General features: G+C 41.8%; 1 protein-coding gene across 4 annotated transcripts in view; it reads left to right on the forward strand.

Annotated features, from left to right (window-relative positions):
- The window catches only part of DHRSX (dehydrogenase/reductase X-linked), an 863,646-nt gene that overhangs the window by 636,719 nt on the left and 205,007 nt on the right, over nucleotides 1–21,920 (forward strand). For all 4 annotated transcript variants that reach the window (XM_073616402.1, XM_073616400.1, XM_073616401.1 and 1 more), the window contains exon 5: nucleotides 7,757–7,964. In XM_073616402.1, the coding sequence (XP_073472503.1) occupies nucleotides 7,757–7,964 (208 nt within the window). The remainder of the gene's footprint in view (nucleotides 1–7,756; nucleotides 7,965–21,920) is intronic.

A 21,920-nucleotide genomic window follows, 5' to 3' on the forward strand; every position in this document is an offset into this window, starting at 1 on the left:
AGTAACAGTCCTGTTATGCCTCCACAGGGTGCGGATGCCAGATTCATGTACCATGTACCTTCATGTACCTATTGGATGTGCGCACTGAGGCCCGAGTATCCATAGGGCCACACTGTTGTTAGTGCAACTGAGCTCCCTCCCAACCACTGCAGCAGTCACACAGACAGCACAGCAGCCCAGGAGCTTTGTAGCAGGGTGGGCAGAGCCTGATGGGAATTTACAAACCCTATTTCCCCATTGGGTCTGCTCCCCTTGTGATTGACAGCAGGCAGTGTGTAAAGCCATAGTCAAAAGACATCCTGTTATTGGCTATGGGATCAGCCTACTTCCTGCTGTCAATCACAAGTAGAAAGCAGACCTAAGGAGCAACTAGTGTCTCACGCACCACTCTGCTACCCAGCGTACAAAGACAGGCACTCTGCCTGCCTCTGCAAGCCAATTTAGTGTTGATGTTAATTATTTCGAGTTATAGAAAAACCAGAGGTAATTATTTTTTAATTTGGTACAGTAATAGCACCACTTTGTAAACGTGGTGCTATTAAAAACTGCCTGAATCTGCCACACATTTCAGTAAAGCTACTGAAACTGATAGCATGGATTTTCTAACCTGGAGCAGGCTATTTTAAAGGTCCATACTGCCAAAAAATAAACTTTATTAAATCCCCTTGTCTGTATTTTATTTTGCTTAATGGGGTAGGTTTGTATATTTTCCATATTGCCCTTGAAACTGCCTTAAAAAGCCCTCTCCCCATTTTTTTTTTTTATATTTTAGTACTAATACAGTTGCAATAAAAAGTATGTGAACCCTTTTGGAATGATATGGATTTCTGCACAAATTGGTCATAAAATGTGATCTGATCTTCATCTAAGTCACAATAATAGACAATCACAGTCTGCTTAAACTAATAACACACAAAGAATGAAATGTTACCATGTTTTTATTGAACACACTATGCAAAAATTCACAGTGCAGGTGGAAAAAGTATGTGAATCCTAGACTAATGAGATCTCCAAGAGCTAATTGGAGTGAGGTGTCAGCCAACTGGAGTCCAATCAATGAGATGAGATTGGAGGTGTTGGTTACAGCTGCCCCGCCCTATAAAAAACACCCACCAGTTCTGGGTTTGCCTTTCACAAGAAGCATTGCCTGATGTGAATGATGCCTCGCACAAAAGAGCTCTCAGAAGACCTACGATTGAGAATTGTTGACTTGCATGAAGCTGGAAAGGGTTATAAAAGTATCTCCAAAAGCCTTGCTGTTCATCAGTCCACGGTAAAACAAATTGTCTATAAATGGAGAAAGTTCAGCACTGTTGCTACTCTCCCTAGGAGTGGGCGTCCTGTAAAGATGACTGCAAGAGCACAGCGCAGACTGCTCAATGAGGTGAAGAAGAATCCTAGAGTGTCAGCTAAAGACTTACAAAAGTCTCTGGCATATACTAGAAAAAAGAATGGATTTCATGGGAGGATACCACAGAGGAAGCCACTGCTGTCCAAAAAAAACATTGCTGCACATTTACAGTTTGCACAAGAGCACCTGGATGTTCCACAGCAGTACTGGCAAAATATTCTGTGGACAGATGAAACCAAAGTTGAGTTCTTTGGAAGAAACACACAACAATATGTGTGGAGAAAAAGAGGCACAGCACACCAACATCAAAACCTCATCCCAACTGTAAAGTATGGTGGTGGGGGCATTATGGTTTGGGGCTGCTTTGCTGCATCAGGGCCTGGACGGATTGCTATCATCAAAGGAAAAATTAATTCCCAAGTTTATCAAGACACGTTGCAGAAGAACTTAAGGCCATCTGTCCACCAGCTGAAGCTCAACAGAAGATGGGTGTTGCAACAGGACAATGACCCAAAGCATAGAAGTAAATCAACAACAGAATGGCTTAAACAGAAGAAAATACGCCTTCTGGAGTGGCCCAGTCAGAGTCCTGACCTCAACCCGATTGAGTTGCTGTGGCATGACCTCAAGAAAGCGATTCACACCAGACATCCCAAGAATATTACTGAACTGAAACAGTTCTGTAAAGAGGAATGGTCAAGAATTACTCCTGACCCTTGTGCACGTCTGATCTGCAACTACAGAAAACGTTTGGTTGAAGTTATTGCTGCCAAAGGAGGTTCAACCAGTTATTAAATCCAAGGGTTCAAATACTTTTTTCCACTTGCACTATGAATGTTTACATGGTGTGTTCAATAAAAACATGGTAACATTTAATTCTTTGTGTGTTATTAGTTTAAGCAGACTGTGATTGTCTAATTTTGTGACTTAGATGAGGATCAGATCACATTTTATGACCAATTTGTGCAGAAATCCATATAATTCCAAAAGGGTTCACATACTTTTTATTGCAACTGTACATGTCCCCAGTAGCAGTGCCTAGCTTCCCATGTCTTTTGTTTCACAATGACTTGCTTATTAACTTTACAAATGCCCAGAATTAAAAAAAAAAAAACACCTTAAACCAGGGGTCTCAAACTGGCAGCCCTCCAGCTGTTGCAAAACTACAAGTTCCAAAATGCCTCTGACTGTGGGAGTCATGCTTGTAACTGTCAGCTGCAATGCCTCATGGGACTTGTAGTTTTGCAACAGCTGGAGGGCCACCAGTTTGAGACCCCTGCCTTAAACACACACAGGCTTCAATGGGTATTGCTTAATTGTAAAATTGCTCATAAATCAAGCTCAGACATGTCTGATCATCACTATTTGTAGAGTGTCACCAGACCCCTGAATCCTGGAGTGAACTAATGTATGGCAAATACCCTTCATTTCCTGTCTAAACATCTATATGGTTAATTTCAAAGCACTGTATCCCATATTTAGGGGACATTTAAGTTATTTTTCTTAGGTTCAGTGAGAAATCAAGAAATCTTTGAATGTCACTACATAATAATTCTACAGACTGCTACTCTTTACTACTTACTAATAAGGCTGATTATAAGATATCTAGTCTTTATGACATGTATTTCTACAGGTATTAATGCTTTGAAGCATTTCCTTCCCTGTGATAATGTCATCTTACCAATATATTCAAATTCAACCTATTGATCAATTGACCAGTTACACAGAGAGCCCTGTGGTCAGAAAATACTAGCTTTCCTAATTCCTTCAGAAGAGCTGTCATTTTACATAAATCTAAAGTGAAGGTGACATTGGCGTATGTTATTTCTTCCTGTTTCAGTAAGTCATTTTGACCATGACCACATAGTATCATATATCATGTATAATTGATTTGTGTTAGTGGACAATGTGCATAACTCCATGCAATGGAGCTAATATGCCATTATTATGTGTTAAAATAGATTTGCTGCTCAGTGGTGCCTTTTGGATGTATGATATTGCTTGTACCTTAAGCAATCTCATCAAATGGCGGTCAGCCGTGGTAATATTTGAACATCTTGGTTACGGTAAGACATGAAAGCAGATTTGACTGATGGTTTCTTGTATTCTACAGAAAAGAAAATGTTCTCTTTCAGAAATTCATAATTGGACATTAGTAGAACTGTAAATTCCATGTATTTAAATACATATCTACATAGCTTAATTGTACAGTACAGGACACAGGCAAAGTATTCACTGATAGAAAAAAAGCCAAGGATAAATCCAAGGAAAACTCCAAGCTTACTTACCAACCAGCCCCAGGAAAACCGAATCAACCTGTCTAACATTATGCGTTAAAAACATGCGTTTAGTCTGCACACATTTGCAAATACATGCGTAATCTACAGAGCCTTGCCAAGGCACCCTGGTATGTAGTCCTATAACTAACTGATGAGTGACTCCACAATGGAAGCACATGCATTCTGATGGATACAAGGAGGGCAGATGGACTGAAGGGAGCCCATCCCTTCTTAATGGTACAGGGGCACACTGAACACCCAGCACATAGCACAATGGCTGCAAAGGTGTCAATGCGTTGCCTGACCAATATAACAGTGTTACAAAAAAAGGAGTCCACTGCCCCACCTATAACTGGCCATTGCAGTAAGCAGCATTGGATGGCAACATATGATAGAAAAAAGCCAAGGATAAATCCAAGGAAAACTCCAAGCTTACTTACCAACCAGTCCGCGGACAACTGAATCAACCTTTCTAACAGCATGCGTTAAAAACAGGGGTTTAGTCTTTATATTGTTCAGGCAACGCACTGACACCTTTGCAGCCATTGTGCTATGTGCTGGGTGTTCAGTGTGCCCCTGTACCTTTAAGAAGGGGTGGGCTACCTTCAGTCCATCTGCCCTCCATCTATCTATCAGAATGCATGTGCTTCCATTGTGGAGTCGCTCATCCGTTAGTGATAGGATTACAGATACCAAGGTGCCTTGGTGGGTCTCTATAGCTTATGCATGTATTTGCAAATGTGTGCAGACTAAACTCCTGTTTTTAATGCATACTGTTAGACAAGTTGATTTGGTTGTCTGCGGGCTGGTCGGTAAATAAGCTTGGAGTTTTCCTTGGACTTATCCTTTACTTTTTTCAATCATATGTTGCTTTCCAATGCTGCTTACTGCAATGGCCAGTTATAGGTGGGGGCAGTGGACTCCTTTTTTGTAAAGTGTTCACTGACCTTAGGTTATGGGCTCCTAACTTTAGGTTATTGAACACTGGCAAGCTTTCAACAACATTCCCACTGGGTGCCTCCTCTATACCCTTTCCAGACTCCGTGAGTCCTCAGTTTTTTGTTAGTGTTCTAAGATGATGGACCGCTTCACCTTCACAGAGAAATCACTTTTAGCCTAAAGTGGTTGTAAAGGTAAAAGTTTTTGTTTGTACCTTAATGCATTCTCTTTCAGAGGCTTGGCTGAGAGTGGCAGAAGCCATTGGTTCCTGCTGTTGTCAATCAAAATCTGTCAGTGGGGCGGGGCCGGACCAGGCTGTGTGTCTGAATAGACGCAAGCTGCTTGGGATCGAGCACGCATGATTACCCCCATAGGACACTCAGCAGGGGGGAGGAGCCAGGAGCGTCAGCAGGGGACACCAGAAGAGGAGGATATTAGGGCTGCTCTGTGCAAAACCATTACACAGAGCAGGTAATCAACTATTCCTCCCACTGACACCAGCAATAGGGCACTATTCCTTCCACTGACACCAGTGATGGGGCACTATGTCTTACACTGATATCAGTGATGGGGCACTATTCCTCCCATTGTTCTTCTCAATAATACCAACAATGGGGCACTATTCCTCCCATTGATATCAAAGATGGGACACTATTCTTCCCAATGATACCAATAATGAGCCACAATTCCTTCCACTGATACCAATGATGAGACACTATTCCTCCCAATGATGCCAACAATGTGGCACTATTCCTCCCACTGATAGCAAGGATGGGGCACTTTCCCTCCCAATGATACCAATAATGGGGCACCATCCCTCCAAATGATACCAACCACGAGGTACAATTCCTCCCTCAATATCATATGAGGAAGTGTTTTCTTCCACTGATGCCAGAAAAATTTCCACTCCCTCTGTCCACAGTCCAGTCCCTCTAAAGTCCGAAGAACAATACATTGGCCTTTTATTTAGAAAGTTTGGAGACCCCAGTTTTAGACGAAAAACATTTGAGTCTCTAGACCTTGCCTGCATGCTTTATTTACTGGGGTTAATTTACTAAGCAAACTGACTGTTAATGAATGAGGTGAACCCTTTGAATACCAAACAATACGTGAGAAAAATGTAAAAAAAAACATTTTTGATTAAACATGATTAGTTAAATAAAAATCTTAAACAAACACAGCTTCATCATAGTTCCTGAGCTCCATTAACATTCACTTTATTAAATTTACAGTGCTTTATCGGTAAGTCAACTCCCATGAGTTACAGCCACATGATTTACTGTTTGGGTATTTGCATTATTAGTGAGTTATGAAGTGCATATTGAATAGTCCTAAAATTTGTTAATGTAACCATGTAGATGTAAACCCTAACAATGAACTTCCATCTACTCCTTGTTTGGTCTGTTAAATATATAATTGACAATGTTTTATGTTATCTGTTCAGTAAGTGCAAAAAAAACCCCTGTTGCTCTTGTCTGAAATCCAGAGCTGTCCTATGCATGCTTCAGTCTTATTAGCCCTGTCAGTTTTTCCCTTTGAGTTTAGAACACCTACCCCCTATGTTACAAATTTGAGGCTAACACCATTTCTTGACATTTCAGTGCAGCAAAGGCACTGTGTTGTCAACCTAGAAGAGGAAATTTGAAAGATATGTGCATTTCTGCCAAGGCCAATATCATGCTGTCTTGTGTTCAAATACAGTTAGGTCTATATATATTTGGACACAGGCACAATTTTGGTTTAGGAATGACAGCTCTTAGAAATAGCCACCCCCTTTTTTAAGAGACCAAAAGTAATTGGACAATTGAATCAAAAGCTGTTTCATGGCCAGGTGTGGGCTACTCCTTCTTTATTTCCTCATAAATTAAGCAGGTGATAGGTCTGGAGTAAATTCTAAGTGTGGAATTTGCATTTGGAATCTATTGCTGTGAACCTACATCATGCGTTCAAAGGAGCTGTCCATGCAAGTAGAAAAGGCCATTATAAGGCTTCAAAAATGAAACAAATCCATCAGAGAGATAGCAGCAACATTAGAAGTGGCCAAATCAACAGTTTGGTACATTCTGAGGAAAGAAGAATGCACTGGTGAGCTCAGCAATATAAAAAGGCCTGGACGTCCACGAAAGACAACAGTGGTGGATGATAGCAAGATCCTCTCCTTGGTAAAGAAGAAAACATTCACAACATCCAGACAAGTGAAGGACACTCTCCAGGAGGTGGGCGTATCATTGTCAAAGTCTACAATCAAGAGAAGACTTCACAAGAGAAAATAAAGAGGGTTCACCACAAGGTGTAAACAAGACCAATTCTGGAAAAGCATTCTTTGGATGGATGAAACTAAGATTAATCTGTACCAGAATGACGGGAAGAAAAAAGTGTGGAGAAGGCTTGGAACAGCTCATGATCCAAAGCACACATCGTCATCTGGGTCATTGGTGTTTATTGATGATGTGACTGAAGACAGAAACAGCCGGATGAATTCTGCAGTGTTTAGAGATATACTGTCAGCCCAGATTCAGCCAAATACAGCAAAGTTGATTGGATGGCGCTTTACAGTACAGATGGACAATGATCCAAAACACACTGCAAAAGCAACCCAGGAGCTTTTGAAGAAAAAGAAGTGGAATATTCTGCAATGGCCGAGTCAATCACCTGATCTCAACCCAAATGAGCATGCATTTCACTTGCTGAAGGCAAAACTAAAGACAGAAAGAGCCAGAAACACTGAACAATTGAACACAGTTGCAGTTAGAGCCGGGCAAAGCATCAGAAAGGAGGAAACCCAGTCTTTGGTAATGCCCATGGTTTTCAGACTGCAGGCAGTCATTGCCAGTAAAGGATTCTCAACTAAATATTGAAAATTAACATTTTATTTAGGATTGTATTCATTTGTTCTATTACATTTGAGCCCCTGAAAATGGGGGACTGTGCAAAAAAATGGTTGCAGTTTCTAAAATTTGTACTTGATATTTATATTCAACCCCTTGAATTAAAGCTGAAAGTCTGCACTTCAAATTAATTTGGATTGTTTTGTTTAATTTTATTCTGGTGGCATACAGAGCCAAAAGTATGAAAATTGTGCCTGTGTCCAAATATACTGTATAAGGACCTAACTGTATATTTACATTGTGTTAACATTGTGGACATATACTAGCTTATCACTTCTCTTATTTTCTGTCTTCGGTAGCTGGAGTGATGCTGGTACCTGAAAGCAAAACAGAAGATGGTTTTGAGACACACTTTGGCTTGAACTTTTTGGGCCATTTCCTACTGACAAACCTCCTGCTGGATACTATGCGGAAATCTGGAACCCCTTATTTTAATACTCGTGTTGTTACAGTATCATCAGCCACCCATTTTAATGGAGAATTGAATTTTGATGACCTGCAAACAAGGTATTTTTAATGAAGCGCTGTTTATCAACAATACTTATTGTTGACTGACTGAACATCACTAATAATGTACAGGCAGACCTATACATATTGTAAGGTAAAATAAAATGTTAATTCATTGTAATCCAGGTATCCTTCTGGGAAAGTTAGCACACCTTAAAGTGCATCTTGCATGTAAATGCAAGGTCCACCTGTTAGTAGGATCCCCACCCCCATATAAAAATGTTGGGCTAAAGAGGAAAGAAATTCAACAAAAAGTAAAAAGATTCATAGATATTTGGAGGGAATGTAACCTTAGCACGTGGGAGTTATACATTCCACCCCCATATACATAACTTTTTCTTACGCATAGACCACCTATTCACGCTTTCTCCTGTGCCCCTGTATATTACTGATGCCTAAATACTATTGATACCTTGGTCTGATCATTCCCCATCAGAGGCAATATCAGAGGCAAACTAATACAAATAGCACATAGGGCAAAACAAATGCGAGAGTCAACTATTAAACAAAGAGAAAGAGAGTTTGCGCTCTTTCATAAACAACAAAGATGACATCCCAAAAAAAGACTTAAGAACAGAAATCAAAGCAGTCCATATGACTCAGAATCTTAGTCTAACTACAAAGGCAGAAAAAACACTCAAATGAGACACAATCTTTATACATTAGGTGACAAAACTAGCACTCTGTTACTGAAAAAACTATCACCCAAACCATTCAATTCAGCTATTCCAAAACTGTGCGTACGTACAGGCACAACCACGAAAAAACAGGGAATTTTAAAATTTCTATACCAAATTTTATGCACAGTCAATTCCCCTCCCAGCTGCCATAGCCAAACAATTTTTCAGGGATCTTCCTTTACATACTCTTAAGAGGACACATAGAGCAAATAAAGGAAGCAGATGAACAGAGTTGACCACTTGATGCGGTTGCCGGGCAAGACTAGACCGACAATTTTCCAGCCTCCCCATGGCCCCCTGGCCCCTTCGCTACACAACCCTGCTTTCACCCTAGGTCTTACTCCCACTAACTAACTCAGTGGCGGACCAAAAAGAGTTTTCTTAGAATAAGGGTTCTTTGTGATGACCAACAATCAAAACAATTTTTGCAAAATAACCACCAGCTACCTGCTACTAAACATTTCTGTTATGCACAGATATAACACTTCTACCAGACATTATAACATTATCATGTTATCACGTTGTTCTGATGTGAATACTATGTTGGCAATGGAATACTTATGTAAAAACAGCGACAAAATCCCAGGCCATATCTATTCTACTTTTACTTCAAAACTGTACAAATTACCTAACATGGTGAAGTGGGAAAGAGATCTGGATGAGGATGTACAGTAGATCTTTCAGAATGGCACAACCTGGCTCAAAAGACCTCCAAGTTTTATAAATACTTTTTTAAATACTTCCATGATTGAAGCTAATTATAAAGTGCTGTTGCGTTGGTACATGGTACTTACAAAATTAGTGCTTTAGGGGATGTGGACAGGAGGGCACAGACTACCATATTTGGCGATCAATGCCGCGGGTCAGGAGATTTTGGATTCAAGTCTATAATTTTATATACTTTCTGACCTAGACTAATCTTAAAAAGTCCCCATGGCAAGCTCCACAGAGCCAACCATTGAAAGAGGTTCTCAAACATACCAAGCAAATGATTTCTTTTATATTCTTGGCCACCAGGATAGCAATTGCTAGATCATGGAGGTCTCTGTCTATCCCGTTCCCACTGAAATACTAAAAGCTATTATGGACAATGATAAATGAAAACATTTCAGCTACATTACAATATGAGTTTCCCCTATTTGAAAATACATGGGACCCTTGGATACGTTACCTTTCAGGAGAACATTTAATGGCATAACTGACTGGACTTGTGGGTCAGAGAGAAAGATGGGAAGCATCTCTTTGTGAATCTTCTCTTGTCCTTTCTTTTTTCCTTTTCCCCTTCTAGTCTTTCCCCATGTTTTTCCTTCCCTATGTTTATGGTATTCGCCAAAGTGTTCTACAGTTTACACCACCAGCACTGTAATGGTTGCCACAAGCCTTTTATTAAACAGGGGTTCCCTTTATTTGTATCCTTTTACTCCACTTTGCCATTCCACCTTATCTCGAGTACATGAGAAATGGTTTGTTGTTATGGTGATGACCCTGAGTGTGTGTCCTTGGAAACCTTGAGTCAATCTGTTTGAAAATGTGCAGTGCATAAGCACGTATAACTGGTTCAAAAACCAATAGAAATTATTGTAAAAGAAAAAGTCAAAAATTACACTCAGATAGGATAGGGTGATATCAGTGAGCCTTCTCCTGCGATCCTGGGAAAACACCTGTGTACGGTATTGCACTTTTCCATGGAGAAGGCCCATCAAATATAGGAGGAGCTGGAAGCTGAAGTGTAAGGCAAGTTTTTGTAATCTTGTTTTACGATTTTTAATTGATTTTCCTTTACCTAGCCTTTTTAACCTAGGATTGGGCTGCTACCTAATAAGAGGACCATGTATTTCCATGCAAATTCCACTTTTATATCATTGGTTTCTGATGAAGGTTACTGGTTGTTAATGGTGGAATTACCATTAACAACAAAAAACACACTTTAGAAGTGTATACAACAATGTTAAGTTTACATTACAGTCAAAAAAGAATGAATAACATAATTCTAAGCAAGTTTAGTGGGAATTAAGTGCTGTGTCACTAGCTAGAGTGTCACACATGCATATTCCAAACTCTTTTCCCATTTTTTCAAAGTGAGGTAGCTTCCCCTCACCATTGTTCCTATTTGGAAGGTACACACTTTTTTTGCCTTGGTTAGCCTTAGTTTTGCTGCCTATAGTGACTTACCTTTGGCAATTAAACCCCTTCTGCTGCCAGCAGCTAATTTATGAGGTTTTTTCTTGGTGCCCTAATTTGAGTTGCCTCAGCAGTGACTTTCGATATCCCACATCAGGGACTGACACCAACAGTCTGAATCGCTGTCCCCTACTTGACTCTATATATTCCTTGAAGTGTCCATTAGCGCCATCAGGTGTGATCCCCTCCTTTGTCGTGTCCAGGGAGTAGTTCTCTACAGCTACAGTATTCTAGAGTTTATGGACATAATCGCAACTATAATTTCTGACTCCCCCCCCTCCAGAATCTATATTTGACATTCCTGCAGTTGTAATGGCCTTTTTTTAAAAAAAAATAGCAAATATGTTATACTTACCTGTTTTTGTAATAGAATTGCACAGAGCGGCCAGATCCTCCTCCTTCTGGGGTCCCCCGCCGGTGGGTCTGGCTCCTCCTCTGCTCAGTGTGCCACCATAGGAAGCCACTTCCTATGGTGCCACACCTACAGGCTTGATCCTGAGCTGTGCTGCATACATTCATAGACACAGGCAGCGTGACTCAGTCTGATTCCTCATCACAGGATTCGACTGACAGCAGCAGGAGCCATTGGCTCCCGCAGCCTCAGCAAAGCCTGTGAGAGCGGGGAGAGCCGCTATAGATGGGCACAGTGCTGAATTGAGTGAGGGCTCAAGTAAATATAAGAGGGCGTTAAGGTGCGATACTAACACCTAAACAATTTTTCACCTTAATGCATGGATTGCATTAAGGTAAAAAATGTTTAGGCTTTAGAACCACTTTAAGAAGGGGATGATTTGAGAACTGCTATGGAGGTCAAGACAGCAATAATAGGAAAGTGTTTGGCTGTAGGGCTGAATGGAGAGGCCAGAGCTCAGAATTACACTTGGCACATTAGCATGAGGGGAGGGACTTAGGCCCCTTTCACACTGGGGCGGTAGGGGGCGTCGGCGGTAAAACAGCGCTATTTTTAGCGCTGTTTTACTGCGGTATTCGGCCGCTAGCGGTGCGGTTTTAACCCCCCGCTGGCGGCCGAAAAAGGGTTAAAACCCCTCATATAGCGCGGCTATTACCGCGGTATAGCCGCGCTGTCCCATTGATTTCAATGGGCAGGAGCGGTTTAGGAGCGGTGAATACACCGCTCCTTCACCACTCCAAAGATGCAGCTCGCAGGAGATTTTTTCTTCTCCTGCCAGCGCACCGCTTCAGTGTGAAAGCCCTCGGGCTTTCACACTGAACAAACAGCGGAGGCTGTTTAGGGGCGGTTTGCAAGCGCTATTTTTAGCGCAATAACGCCTGCAAACCGCAACAGTGTGAAAGGGGCCTTAAAGTCACACTACTGATCTTGAAAACAAAGATTATAAGGTCATTTTGGAGAAATTTTGAGGAAGTAGTGTAACGTCCATATTGATATGTCAGTTACTAAGTTTTTGATTCATAGGGAAACAAAAGGAATGAGCAGAGAAGTAAAGAGACCTGTTATATTGCTTTTGGTGCCACTCAAAGTAGAGGTGAAAGTATATGCCTGTGTTCCAGAACATGGGGTGCAGGGTTAACCTGATATCAATCCAGAGGGCTAGTAAATGTAAAGAATCACTACTACTCCCAACCAGCCCAAGTAAATAAATGATAAGGAGCAGCCTCAGTCTATATGTCTCCACCACACGCCCTGATGCATTTTGCCCCGCCCACCGGGGCTTAGTCACAGGGTAGGAGCAGGATAAAAATTTTCATGCATCATTAGCCGCACAGAGAGAATGTGATGGAAGCTGAAAAACAGGTGCCAACTAACTAAGACCAGTGCGGAAAAAAATTGTGAAAAGCTTGTAATCAACAAATATGAGAGGGTGTTATTATAAACCACAATGAAAAAAACAAAAGGAATGAAAAGTGAGATAATGAAAAAAAGAATTTGGATGAGAACATAAAATGGTAAAAAAGAGATAAATTAAAGACGAATAGTAATCAAAAAAGAAGGGTGAAAAGTGAGAGAGAGATACATTTGGCTGTTGTCGACATAGATATGGTATTGGAAGGTGCAGGTTATCAACTTACCCGAGAGGAGATATAGAGAGAGAGTAAAATGGGTCCAAGGACAGAATAGAAGAGCAGTCTCTGGGGAGTGTTGCTGGCAAAAGCCAGACTAAGTAGTTTAGAAAGTTGGTGTTAATGAGGTGGTAGCTCAGAGGGTTATAAACTAGGCGTTCTAATTCAGTTTTAGAAAGATGGGGAAAATACCAGTAAAGAGGGAGAAATTAAAGACTTCAGTTAGCATTAAAGTGCCATTCATATTCCACACATAGACAATTGTCAGGCAGGCTACCTTAGCAGGCAGAATCTACATACGGGGGTGTGGCCCCTACAGCTAAAAGTCTTTGGGAGCCTACTGTATGTCACAAGTGGGGGATGCTGGACTTTCTGACATCCATATTCAACAACATACATGTCCCTTAAAGAACAGAAATGATGAGATGAGAAGATGAGAATGTGTCGACTAAAATGATTCTTTTACCTTTGGAATGCATAGGGATTTGTAATCAGTTATAGGTGTCTTTTTTACTATTTACTACTAACACAAGCTCCCTATGTAACTGCCCTGGCCACTAGTACAAGTGTGTACTTGTTGAGAGGTTGTTAATTTAAAGCACAGTGTCAGGAAGGGGCTAATACAAATCTGTACGTACTGGTATGTTAAAGTAAACCCAAATTATACACATTAAAGTGTTTTGATATTCTACACAAGAGGTAAAAGCACTTTAGAATAGAATACAATATCTCAGCTATAAAAAGCGTACTTCTCCCCTCTGGGAACCACTTAATTGCTGCACCTTCTCCATACTTCAGAACAAGCTTTTAATTTACCGCTATAGCTGTAAGCATGAAAATGATTGTAAAGTCTTGTTGTTTTTGTTATTTTTTACATTATACTTACCTGCTCTCTGCAGTTGGTTTTGCTGCTCCTGGCCTCTCCTGTCGAGTGCCCCTACAGCAAGCAGCTTACTATGGGGGCACCCAAGCCGAGTCACCACTCTGTGTGTCCATTCAGACATGGAGCCCCGACCCGGCCCCGCCCTTCTCTCCCCTGATTGACTAACTGACTTTAATTGACAACCACGGGACCCAATGGCATGGTGTCTCAGCAAATCAGGAGGAGAGTCTCGGATGGCTAAGACACTCGTGGACATCACTGGAGAGAGATGGGGCTCAGCTAAGTAATTAGGGGGTGCTGGGGAGACTGCTACACACAGAAGGTTTTTTATCTTAATGCATAGAATGCATTAAGATAAAAACCTCTTTTAAGAAGAAATGCATCATCAAAGTTCACAACGGACGCCCTAAAATCTCAGCTATTTTCCTATTACTTTCTATAGAATCTTGGCAACCAACCAGCCCTCTAATGTAAATACACAGCAGGTGAATCAAAGCTGTTAGAAATCAGCTGAAACACAACTTTAGGCTGGGTTCACACTGGTACAACAAGACAGTCGTAGAACTGTGGATCCGACTTTGCCCTGCGACTTGAAGTTCGACATCCGTCTGACTTCAATGAACGGGGATCTGACTTTGAACCCAACAATAGCAGGCACCTTGTGTCTGGTATGAATCTCCGTGCCAAATAACAAAAAAAAACTCATGGGTTCCCCCTCGAAGGCCATACCAGACACTCTGCGCCCCCCGATCCATACCAGGCCACATCCCCTGGCATTGATTTTAAGGGGACCCCCCACGGCATGGGGTCCCCCCAAAATCCATACCAGACCCTTATCCAAGCATGCAGCCCAGCAGGTCAGGAAAGGGGGTGGGGATGAGCGAGCGCCCCCCCCCTCCTGAACCAGACCAGGCCACATGCCCTCTACATGGAGGGGTGGGTGCTTTGGAGATCCCAGACAGATCCCAGCCCCCCACCCTATGTGAATGAGTATGGAGTACATTGTACCCAGGGGCGTAACTAGAAATCACAGGCCATAGCAAAATGTTGTATGGGCCCCCCCCTGCAAACAGCCCCCCCCCCCACAAAAAAATAACTAATTCCATTGAACAACAGATTACCACACTCATATGGCACAGTACCCAGGCAACAGCTTATATTAATTTTGAACAACAAAACAAAAGTTTAAATAACCATATAATAAATTGCAAAATTCAAAGCATTGTGTGTACTACTTCTACTCTTTTATACTTACGTTTTGTAAAGGGCAAACAACGCAAACTGCACCGGTTTAAGAGGAAATTTAACAGGATGACAACCTTGTAAGGGAAGGAAGAAATTAGGTCTTACATTCTATGCACTTTAACTTGGCATAAAATTCTTAATTTTTGAGTTTACACCTACTTGATTTAGACCTTGATGCTTAACGTGCATATTTTCAACATGTCTATGTCAACATGTAAGGCAACAGAACATTAGAAAAAGTCAATCTGAAAAAGAGTGAATCTTGATCTAAAATATGAAGATACGATGATGATAAATTAACAATATCTTACTATATTTCTTTTATTTGATTTTATCCATTTCTCTCCAAAGCTGTTTTCCAGCCAAACAGGCAGTGCAGAAGCCAAAAACCTTCCATCCTTTGATTTAATTGACTAGAAAGGTGTAATTTGTCATCAAACAGGAAGATTTAGATGGGTAAATGGGCAAGGTCTACACACATTTTACAAAAGAGTGTATACAGAAAACGAATTTTGACTGGATTAAAAAAAAAATGTGATTCACATAGGATGAAGTTTTGCCTGATGTGCAATGCTCAAAGTGGGCAAGTGGGGCAGCTGTGGACAGGTATGTAAAAAGAAATGTATCGGTTAACCAGCCAATTCAACAACTGAGATTAGTTAAGTGGAACTCTAGCCAACACAACAAAGTACAAATCTGACATACATATAAGCATTCAGACAAAATATTTGCCAAATACTTATAATTCAGTTCAGCCAGTTTTCTGTTTTACACATCAAAGCGATCTTAGAAAGCCAGTCAGGATTGCACCATTGTACCTTTACCCCCTTCTAAGTCTGCTCACTCAAACATAAGCTGCCAATTCTGCCATGTATTTATTCAAATATTTGCCTATTATTTGCCAAACTGGAACTAAAGGGTTCTATTTATAACATATTTCCCATGCTCCTCAGCTTCATCTGATAATCAAAATACAATATTACATTCCATAAGTTTGACCTGAAAAACCAAAAAACAAAGAACGTATCTTTTTGTGCCAAGTGGCAAAAAAGAAATGTTTTGACATTTTCAGAGGGTGAATGGCTTTGCGAATAGGTTATAAATAGACCCCATGGTTTAACCCAAATAAGAAAGGCTATGTATGGCTGGCAACAAAACCAAACATGAACTTTGAAAACTCTTCCAACTTGTATACTAACAAAACACCACATCTTAGGAAACATGTCTGCGTGCCTTCAATTCTGCAAAAGTGTCCACCATGTGGTTTAGGTCCAGCCGTTTTGCTCTAGAATTTTCAATGCTTAGGATAGCAAGCCCAGAAAGCCTTTGCTCAGACATAGTGCTTCTGAGATAATTCTTTATTAGTTTTAGTTTTGAGAAGGATCTTTCTGCTGAGGCCACAGTCATGGGTAGTGTTAGGAATAAAAGCAACGCTGTGCACACATCTGGCAGATTTGATGAAAGAGCAACTATTCTCAACTAAGAACAAACGTGCAAGATCCTTCACAGAGGTCGATTTCTGAATGTCCTCTTTAACCACTTCAGCCCCGGAAGGATTTACCCCCTTCCTGACCAGAGCACTTTTTACAATTTGGCACTGCGTCGCTTTAACTGCTAATTGCGCGGTCATGCAATGCTGTACCCAAACGAAATTTGCGTCCTTTTCTTCCCACAAATAGAGCTTTCTTTTGATGGTATTTGGTCACCTCTGCCGTTTTTATTTTTTGCGCTATACACGGAAAAAGACCGAAAATTTTGAAAAAAAATTATATTTTCTACTTTTTGTTGTAAAAAAAATCCAATAAACTCAATTTTAGTCATACATTTAGGCCAAAATGTATTCGGCCACATGTCTTTGGTAAAAAAAATGTCAATAAGTGTATATTTATTGGTTTGCGCAAAAGTTATAGCGCCTACAAACTAGGGTACATTTTCTGAAATTTACACAGCCTTTAATTTATGACTGCCTATGTCGTTTCTTGAGGTGCTAAAATGGCAGGGCAGTACAAAACCCCCACAAATGACCCCATTTTGGAAAGTAGACACCCCAAGGAAATTGCTGAGAGGCATGTTGAGCCCATTGAATATTCATTTTTTTTGTCCCAAGTGATTGAATAAAGACAAAAAAAAAAAAAAATACAAAAAGTTGTCACTAAATGATATATTGCTCACACAGGCCATGGGCATATGTGGAATTGCACCCCAAAATACATTTAGCTGCTTCTCCTGAGTATGGGGATACCACATGTGTGGGACTTTTTGGGAGCCTAGCTGCGTACGGGGCCCCGGAAACCAAGCACCGCCTTCAGGATTTCTAAGGGCGTACATTTTTGATTTTACTTCTCACTACCTATCACAGTTTTGAAGGCCATAAAATGCCCAGATGGCATAAAACCCCCCCAAATGACCCCATTTTGGAACGTAGACACCCCAAGCTATTTGCTGAGAGGCACGTTGAGTCCATGGAATGTTTTATATTTTGGCACAAGTTGCGGGAAAGTGACACATTTTTTTTTTTTGCACAAAGTTGTCACTAAATGATATATTGCTCACACAGGCCATGGGCATATGTGGAATTGCACCCCAAAATACATTTAGCTATTTCTCCTGAGTATGTGGATACCACATGTGTGGGACTTTTTGGGAGCCTAGCCGCGTACGGGACCCTGAAAACCAATCACCGCCTTCAGGATTTCTAAGGGTGTAAATTTTTGATTTCACTCTTCACTGCCTATCACAGTTTCGGAGGCCATGGAATGCCCAGGTGGCACAACCCCCCCCCAAATGACCCCATTTTGGAAAGCAGACACCCCAAGCTATTTGCTGAGAGGCATGGTGAGTATTTTGCAGCTCTCATTTGTTTTTGAAAATAAAGAAAGACAAGAAAACATTTTTTTTTTTTTTTCAATTTTCAAAACTTTGTGACAAAAAGTGAGGTCTGCAAAATACTCACTATACCTCTCAGCAAATAGCTTGGGGTGTCTACTTTCCAAAATGGAGTCATTTGGGGGGGGGGGTTGCCACCTGGGCATTCCATGGCCTCCGAAACTGTGATAGGCAGTGAAGAGTGAAATCATAGCTCGTAGCTTCCGGTTTCTTAGGCCATAGAGATGTTTGGAGCCACTCTGGTCTCTGATCAGCTCTATGGTCAGCTGGCTGAATCACCGGCTGCATTCTCAGGTTCCCTGTTGAGACAGGAGAGCCAGAGAAAAACACGGAAGACGGTGGGGTGGGGGGGTGCATTCCCTCCCACTGCTTGTAAAAGCAGTCTAGAGGCTAATTAGCCGCTAGGATTGCTTTTACATGAAAGCCGACCGCTGGCTGAAAAGAATGATACCAAGATGATACCTAAACCTGCAGGCATCATTCTGGTATAACCATTCAAAGTCGTGAATGGCGTACCTGAAGACAAAAAAATGGTTAACAATAAAGCACAGTAAACGGTAAAGTATAAAAAATTGCATACCTGAAAAGCAAACATGATAAAACATAATAACAATAAAACATTGCAGAATAGAATACAGTAAAAAAGAGCAGCACAATAGAGAGAATAGAGAGAGCGAGAACAATAAAACGACAACTATTTTTTTTTATTTTATATTTTTGTATGTGTTTTTTTTTTTTTTTTTACACTTTTTTTTGTAACTGTAACTTTTATAACGGTAACCGGTTCCAGGTTCGGGTCTCTCAAAATGCGATGGCATCTTGGGAGACCCTGTGAAAGTGTGTCCTAGTCTTTGCAATGCTGTACCCTACGCTAATACTCAACTAGTGTATGGTAGCGTTCAAAACATTCACCAATGCAAAGACCAGGATTGTCAGGACAGGAGGGACAATAATAGCGGGTGTCACGCCTATATCCGCGCTTGCTGCAGACACAACATCTTTTTTGGGGGGGGGTTGGTTGGGTAGGGGTACTCGGGAGGACATAAAGAAAATGCCTCTCATGCAGCTGACTGCATTTGGTTGGGGATGTGAATGGGGGAAGTACGGGCGCTGCAGATGTGGTGGGTTCCCAATTAGGATTGGTGAATGCAGCAGGAAGGGCATTATGGGCACGACGGGCCTGTGTTTGTCTTTTTGGTGGCAGCGGGACACTACTTGTGCTTGCCACCTCACCAGCTTGAACTGCACTTATGGGACTCACGTCACCAAGTGTTACTGCAGTGCTGGTTTGACTATGACCGGGGTGTACTAGGCCGCTGGTGCTTGCCAGTTCACCAAAACGCTACCAAAAAAACTGTTAGTGATCACAGGGATCAGGCCTGACTCTGCAAACGCTGCAGTTATGCGTTTAGTGTTTTGTAAGTGACAGTGATCGATCGATACTGCACTTGGGTGGGCTGGGCTGGGCCGGGCGGAGGGGCAAAACGCAGGTGCTAGCAGGTATCTGGGCTGATCCCACTAACACTGCGTTTTTGGGAACCCTAAACTGCTGGGGACGCTAGTATAGATCTGATCGGATCAGATATTGATCCGTTCAGATACTATACCACTAAGGGAGGTGTACGGTGCGTGCGTGGGTGTTAGCGGTACTGGCGCTAATCTGACGCTGCCTGGGGCTGGTGCTTGCCAGTTCACCAAAGCGCTACCAAAAAAACTGTTAGCGATCGCAGGGATCAGGCCTGACTCTGCGAACGCTGCAGTTATGCGTTTAGTGTTTTGTAAGTGACAGTGATCGATCGATACTGCACTTGGGTGGGCTGGGCTGGGCCGGGCCGGGCCGGGCAGAGGGGAAAAACGCAGGTGCTAGCAGGTATCTGGGCTGATCCCGCTAACACTGCGTTTTTGGGAACCCTAAACTGCTGGTGACGCTAGTATAGATCTGATCGGATCAGATATTGATCCGTTCAGATACTATACCACTAAGGGAGGCGTATGCTGCGTGCGTGGGTGTTATCGGTACTGGCGCTAATCTGACGCTGCCTGGGGCGACGCATATCACCGCCGGGCGATCAGGGGGCTAAACCTTTATTCGGTAATAAACGGCGGGTGCCCTGACACTATAAAAAATAAACGAACTAACCAGCGTCAACCGTAACGGTTATACGGTGATCAGTGGTGAAAGGGTTAACTAGGGGGCAATCAAGGGGTTAAAACATTTATTAGATAGTATATGGGGGTCCCTGACGCCATAAAATGCTGACGGCGAACCTAAATATTTACCTCCCTAACTAGCGTCACCAGCGACACTAATACAGCGATCAGAAAAATGATCGCTTAGCGACACTGGCGACAGGGGGTGATCAAGGGGTTAAAACTTTATTGGGGGGGGTTAGGGGGGTATCCTAGACCTACAGGGGGCTAACACTCACTGCCCTAACACAGTAACTGTCACAAACTGACACCATGCAGTAATAAGAAAAAAAAAAAAAAATACTGCTTGGTATCAGTGTGACAGGGAGGGGTGATTGGGGGGTGATCAGGGGGGATCGGGGGTGTAAAGTATGCCTGGCATGTTCTACTGTGTGTGTGTGTAGTGTTTGTGCACTCACGTTTTCTCTCCTCGGCGCCGGAACGGAAACTGCTGAGCCGAGGAGAGATGACATCACATCCTCTGCCTGTGTGTACTTCACACAGGCAGGGGAGGATTCCCATTGGCTGGGAGCGATCGCGAGGGGGGGGGCCATGATCGGATGGCCTCCCCCTCGCCTCTCAACGCTCCCAGACAAATGCCGACCGCCGCTGGCACCGGGGGGGGGTCCGATGTACAGGTACGTGATTCTGCCTGCCCGTGCCATTCTGCCGACGTATATCGTCGTTAGGCGGTCGGTCGGCAAGTGGTTAAGTGCTGATCTAAAACTTAGAAGCTGACCAGCGAAAGTTGATGAGAGGTCTTTTTCATACTTTTGTTGCAGATTTGATGCAGCTTTAAACAAATCATCATCCGATGTTGATACTAGAACTGCAGGTTGAATTATTTCAAACCGCTGAACAACCCTATTAAGTCCCTGGAACCTGTTTGACAACTGGTTTACTATTATGTCTAAGCACCTATAGAAAACGTTGATTTTGAAACATTTTTCAAGGTCCTCTAATCTCTCATCAACACACAATTCATCAAAATGCTTTCTGACAGTGCGAATTCCTTTTGCTTCAAATCTGGGGGTAATATTCCATTTTTGTGCAAGCAATACAGCATTATTTCTGGCTTCCCCAAAACTGCTTCTGAAATTGGATAGCTCACCAAGGCTGTCTTAATTAAATGAGAAGCTTTGGACAAGTCCATGCTCTCTGACTGGAGGAGTTTAGACAGAGAATTTATGCTTGAGAATATTTTGGTTTGTAGAACAATTAGAAATATAGATTGGAAGGACTCTAATTTTTTTTCAGCCACATTGCCTCTTCTCTTTCACTTTTTTTGGTAGCTACAAGGCTTATTTTTGATAGCGAGAAAATAGATAGGGGTAAGTGGCGCTACCTATGCCGGGGTACCTATTTGGATTTACTAATCTGTGCTCGTGTATACAGAGCGGTAAAGCCACTAGACCAAAACAGTTTTGAGTGTGTATATCAACCTATTAAAATTAATAAACCGTGCTAATGTGTACAGGCCAATAAAAATCTCTTAAATATAGCTAAAGTGTAACTGAACCATCCAAATGAATTAAAATAGAAAATAAAATAAAATAAAACCCCCACCTATTGCATGAAGAGGGATCTTAATAATCAAAATCCCCCCTGCTAGTGGTATAGTGAACAATCTACAAATGTCAGTGGTAAATAATATCAATAAATACGTGCAAATAGTGTCCACCAGGTAAATGGAGTATATCTAATATATCACATAAATCCAAAGTCCGTGTTAAACCACACTCCCATCCATAATACAACATGTGTTGTAAAAATTATATCAATAGGAAAAAATGTGAAAATCTAAAAAAAAATACATAAAGTTCCAACAAAAATACCTCTTTACCAATTTAT

Source organism: Aquarana catesbeiana, linkage group LG02 (assembly GCF_042186555.1).
Source record: "Aquarana catesbeiana isolate 2022-GZ linkage group LG02, ASM4218655v1, whole genome shotgun sequence".
Classification (NCBI taxonomy): Eukaryota; Metazoa; Chordata; class Amphibia; order Anura; family Ranidae; genus Aquarana; species Aquarana catesbeiana.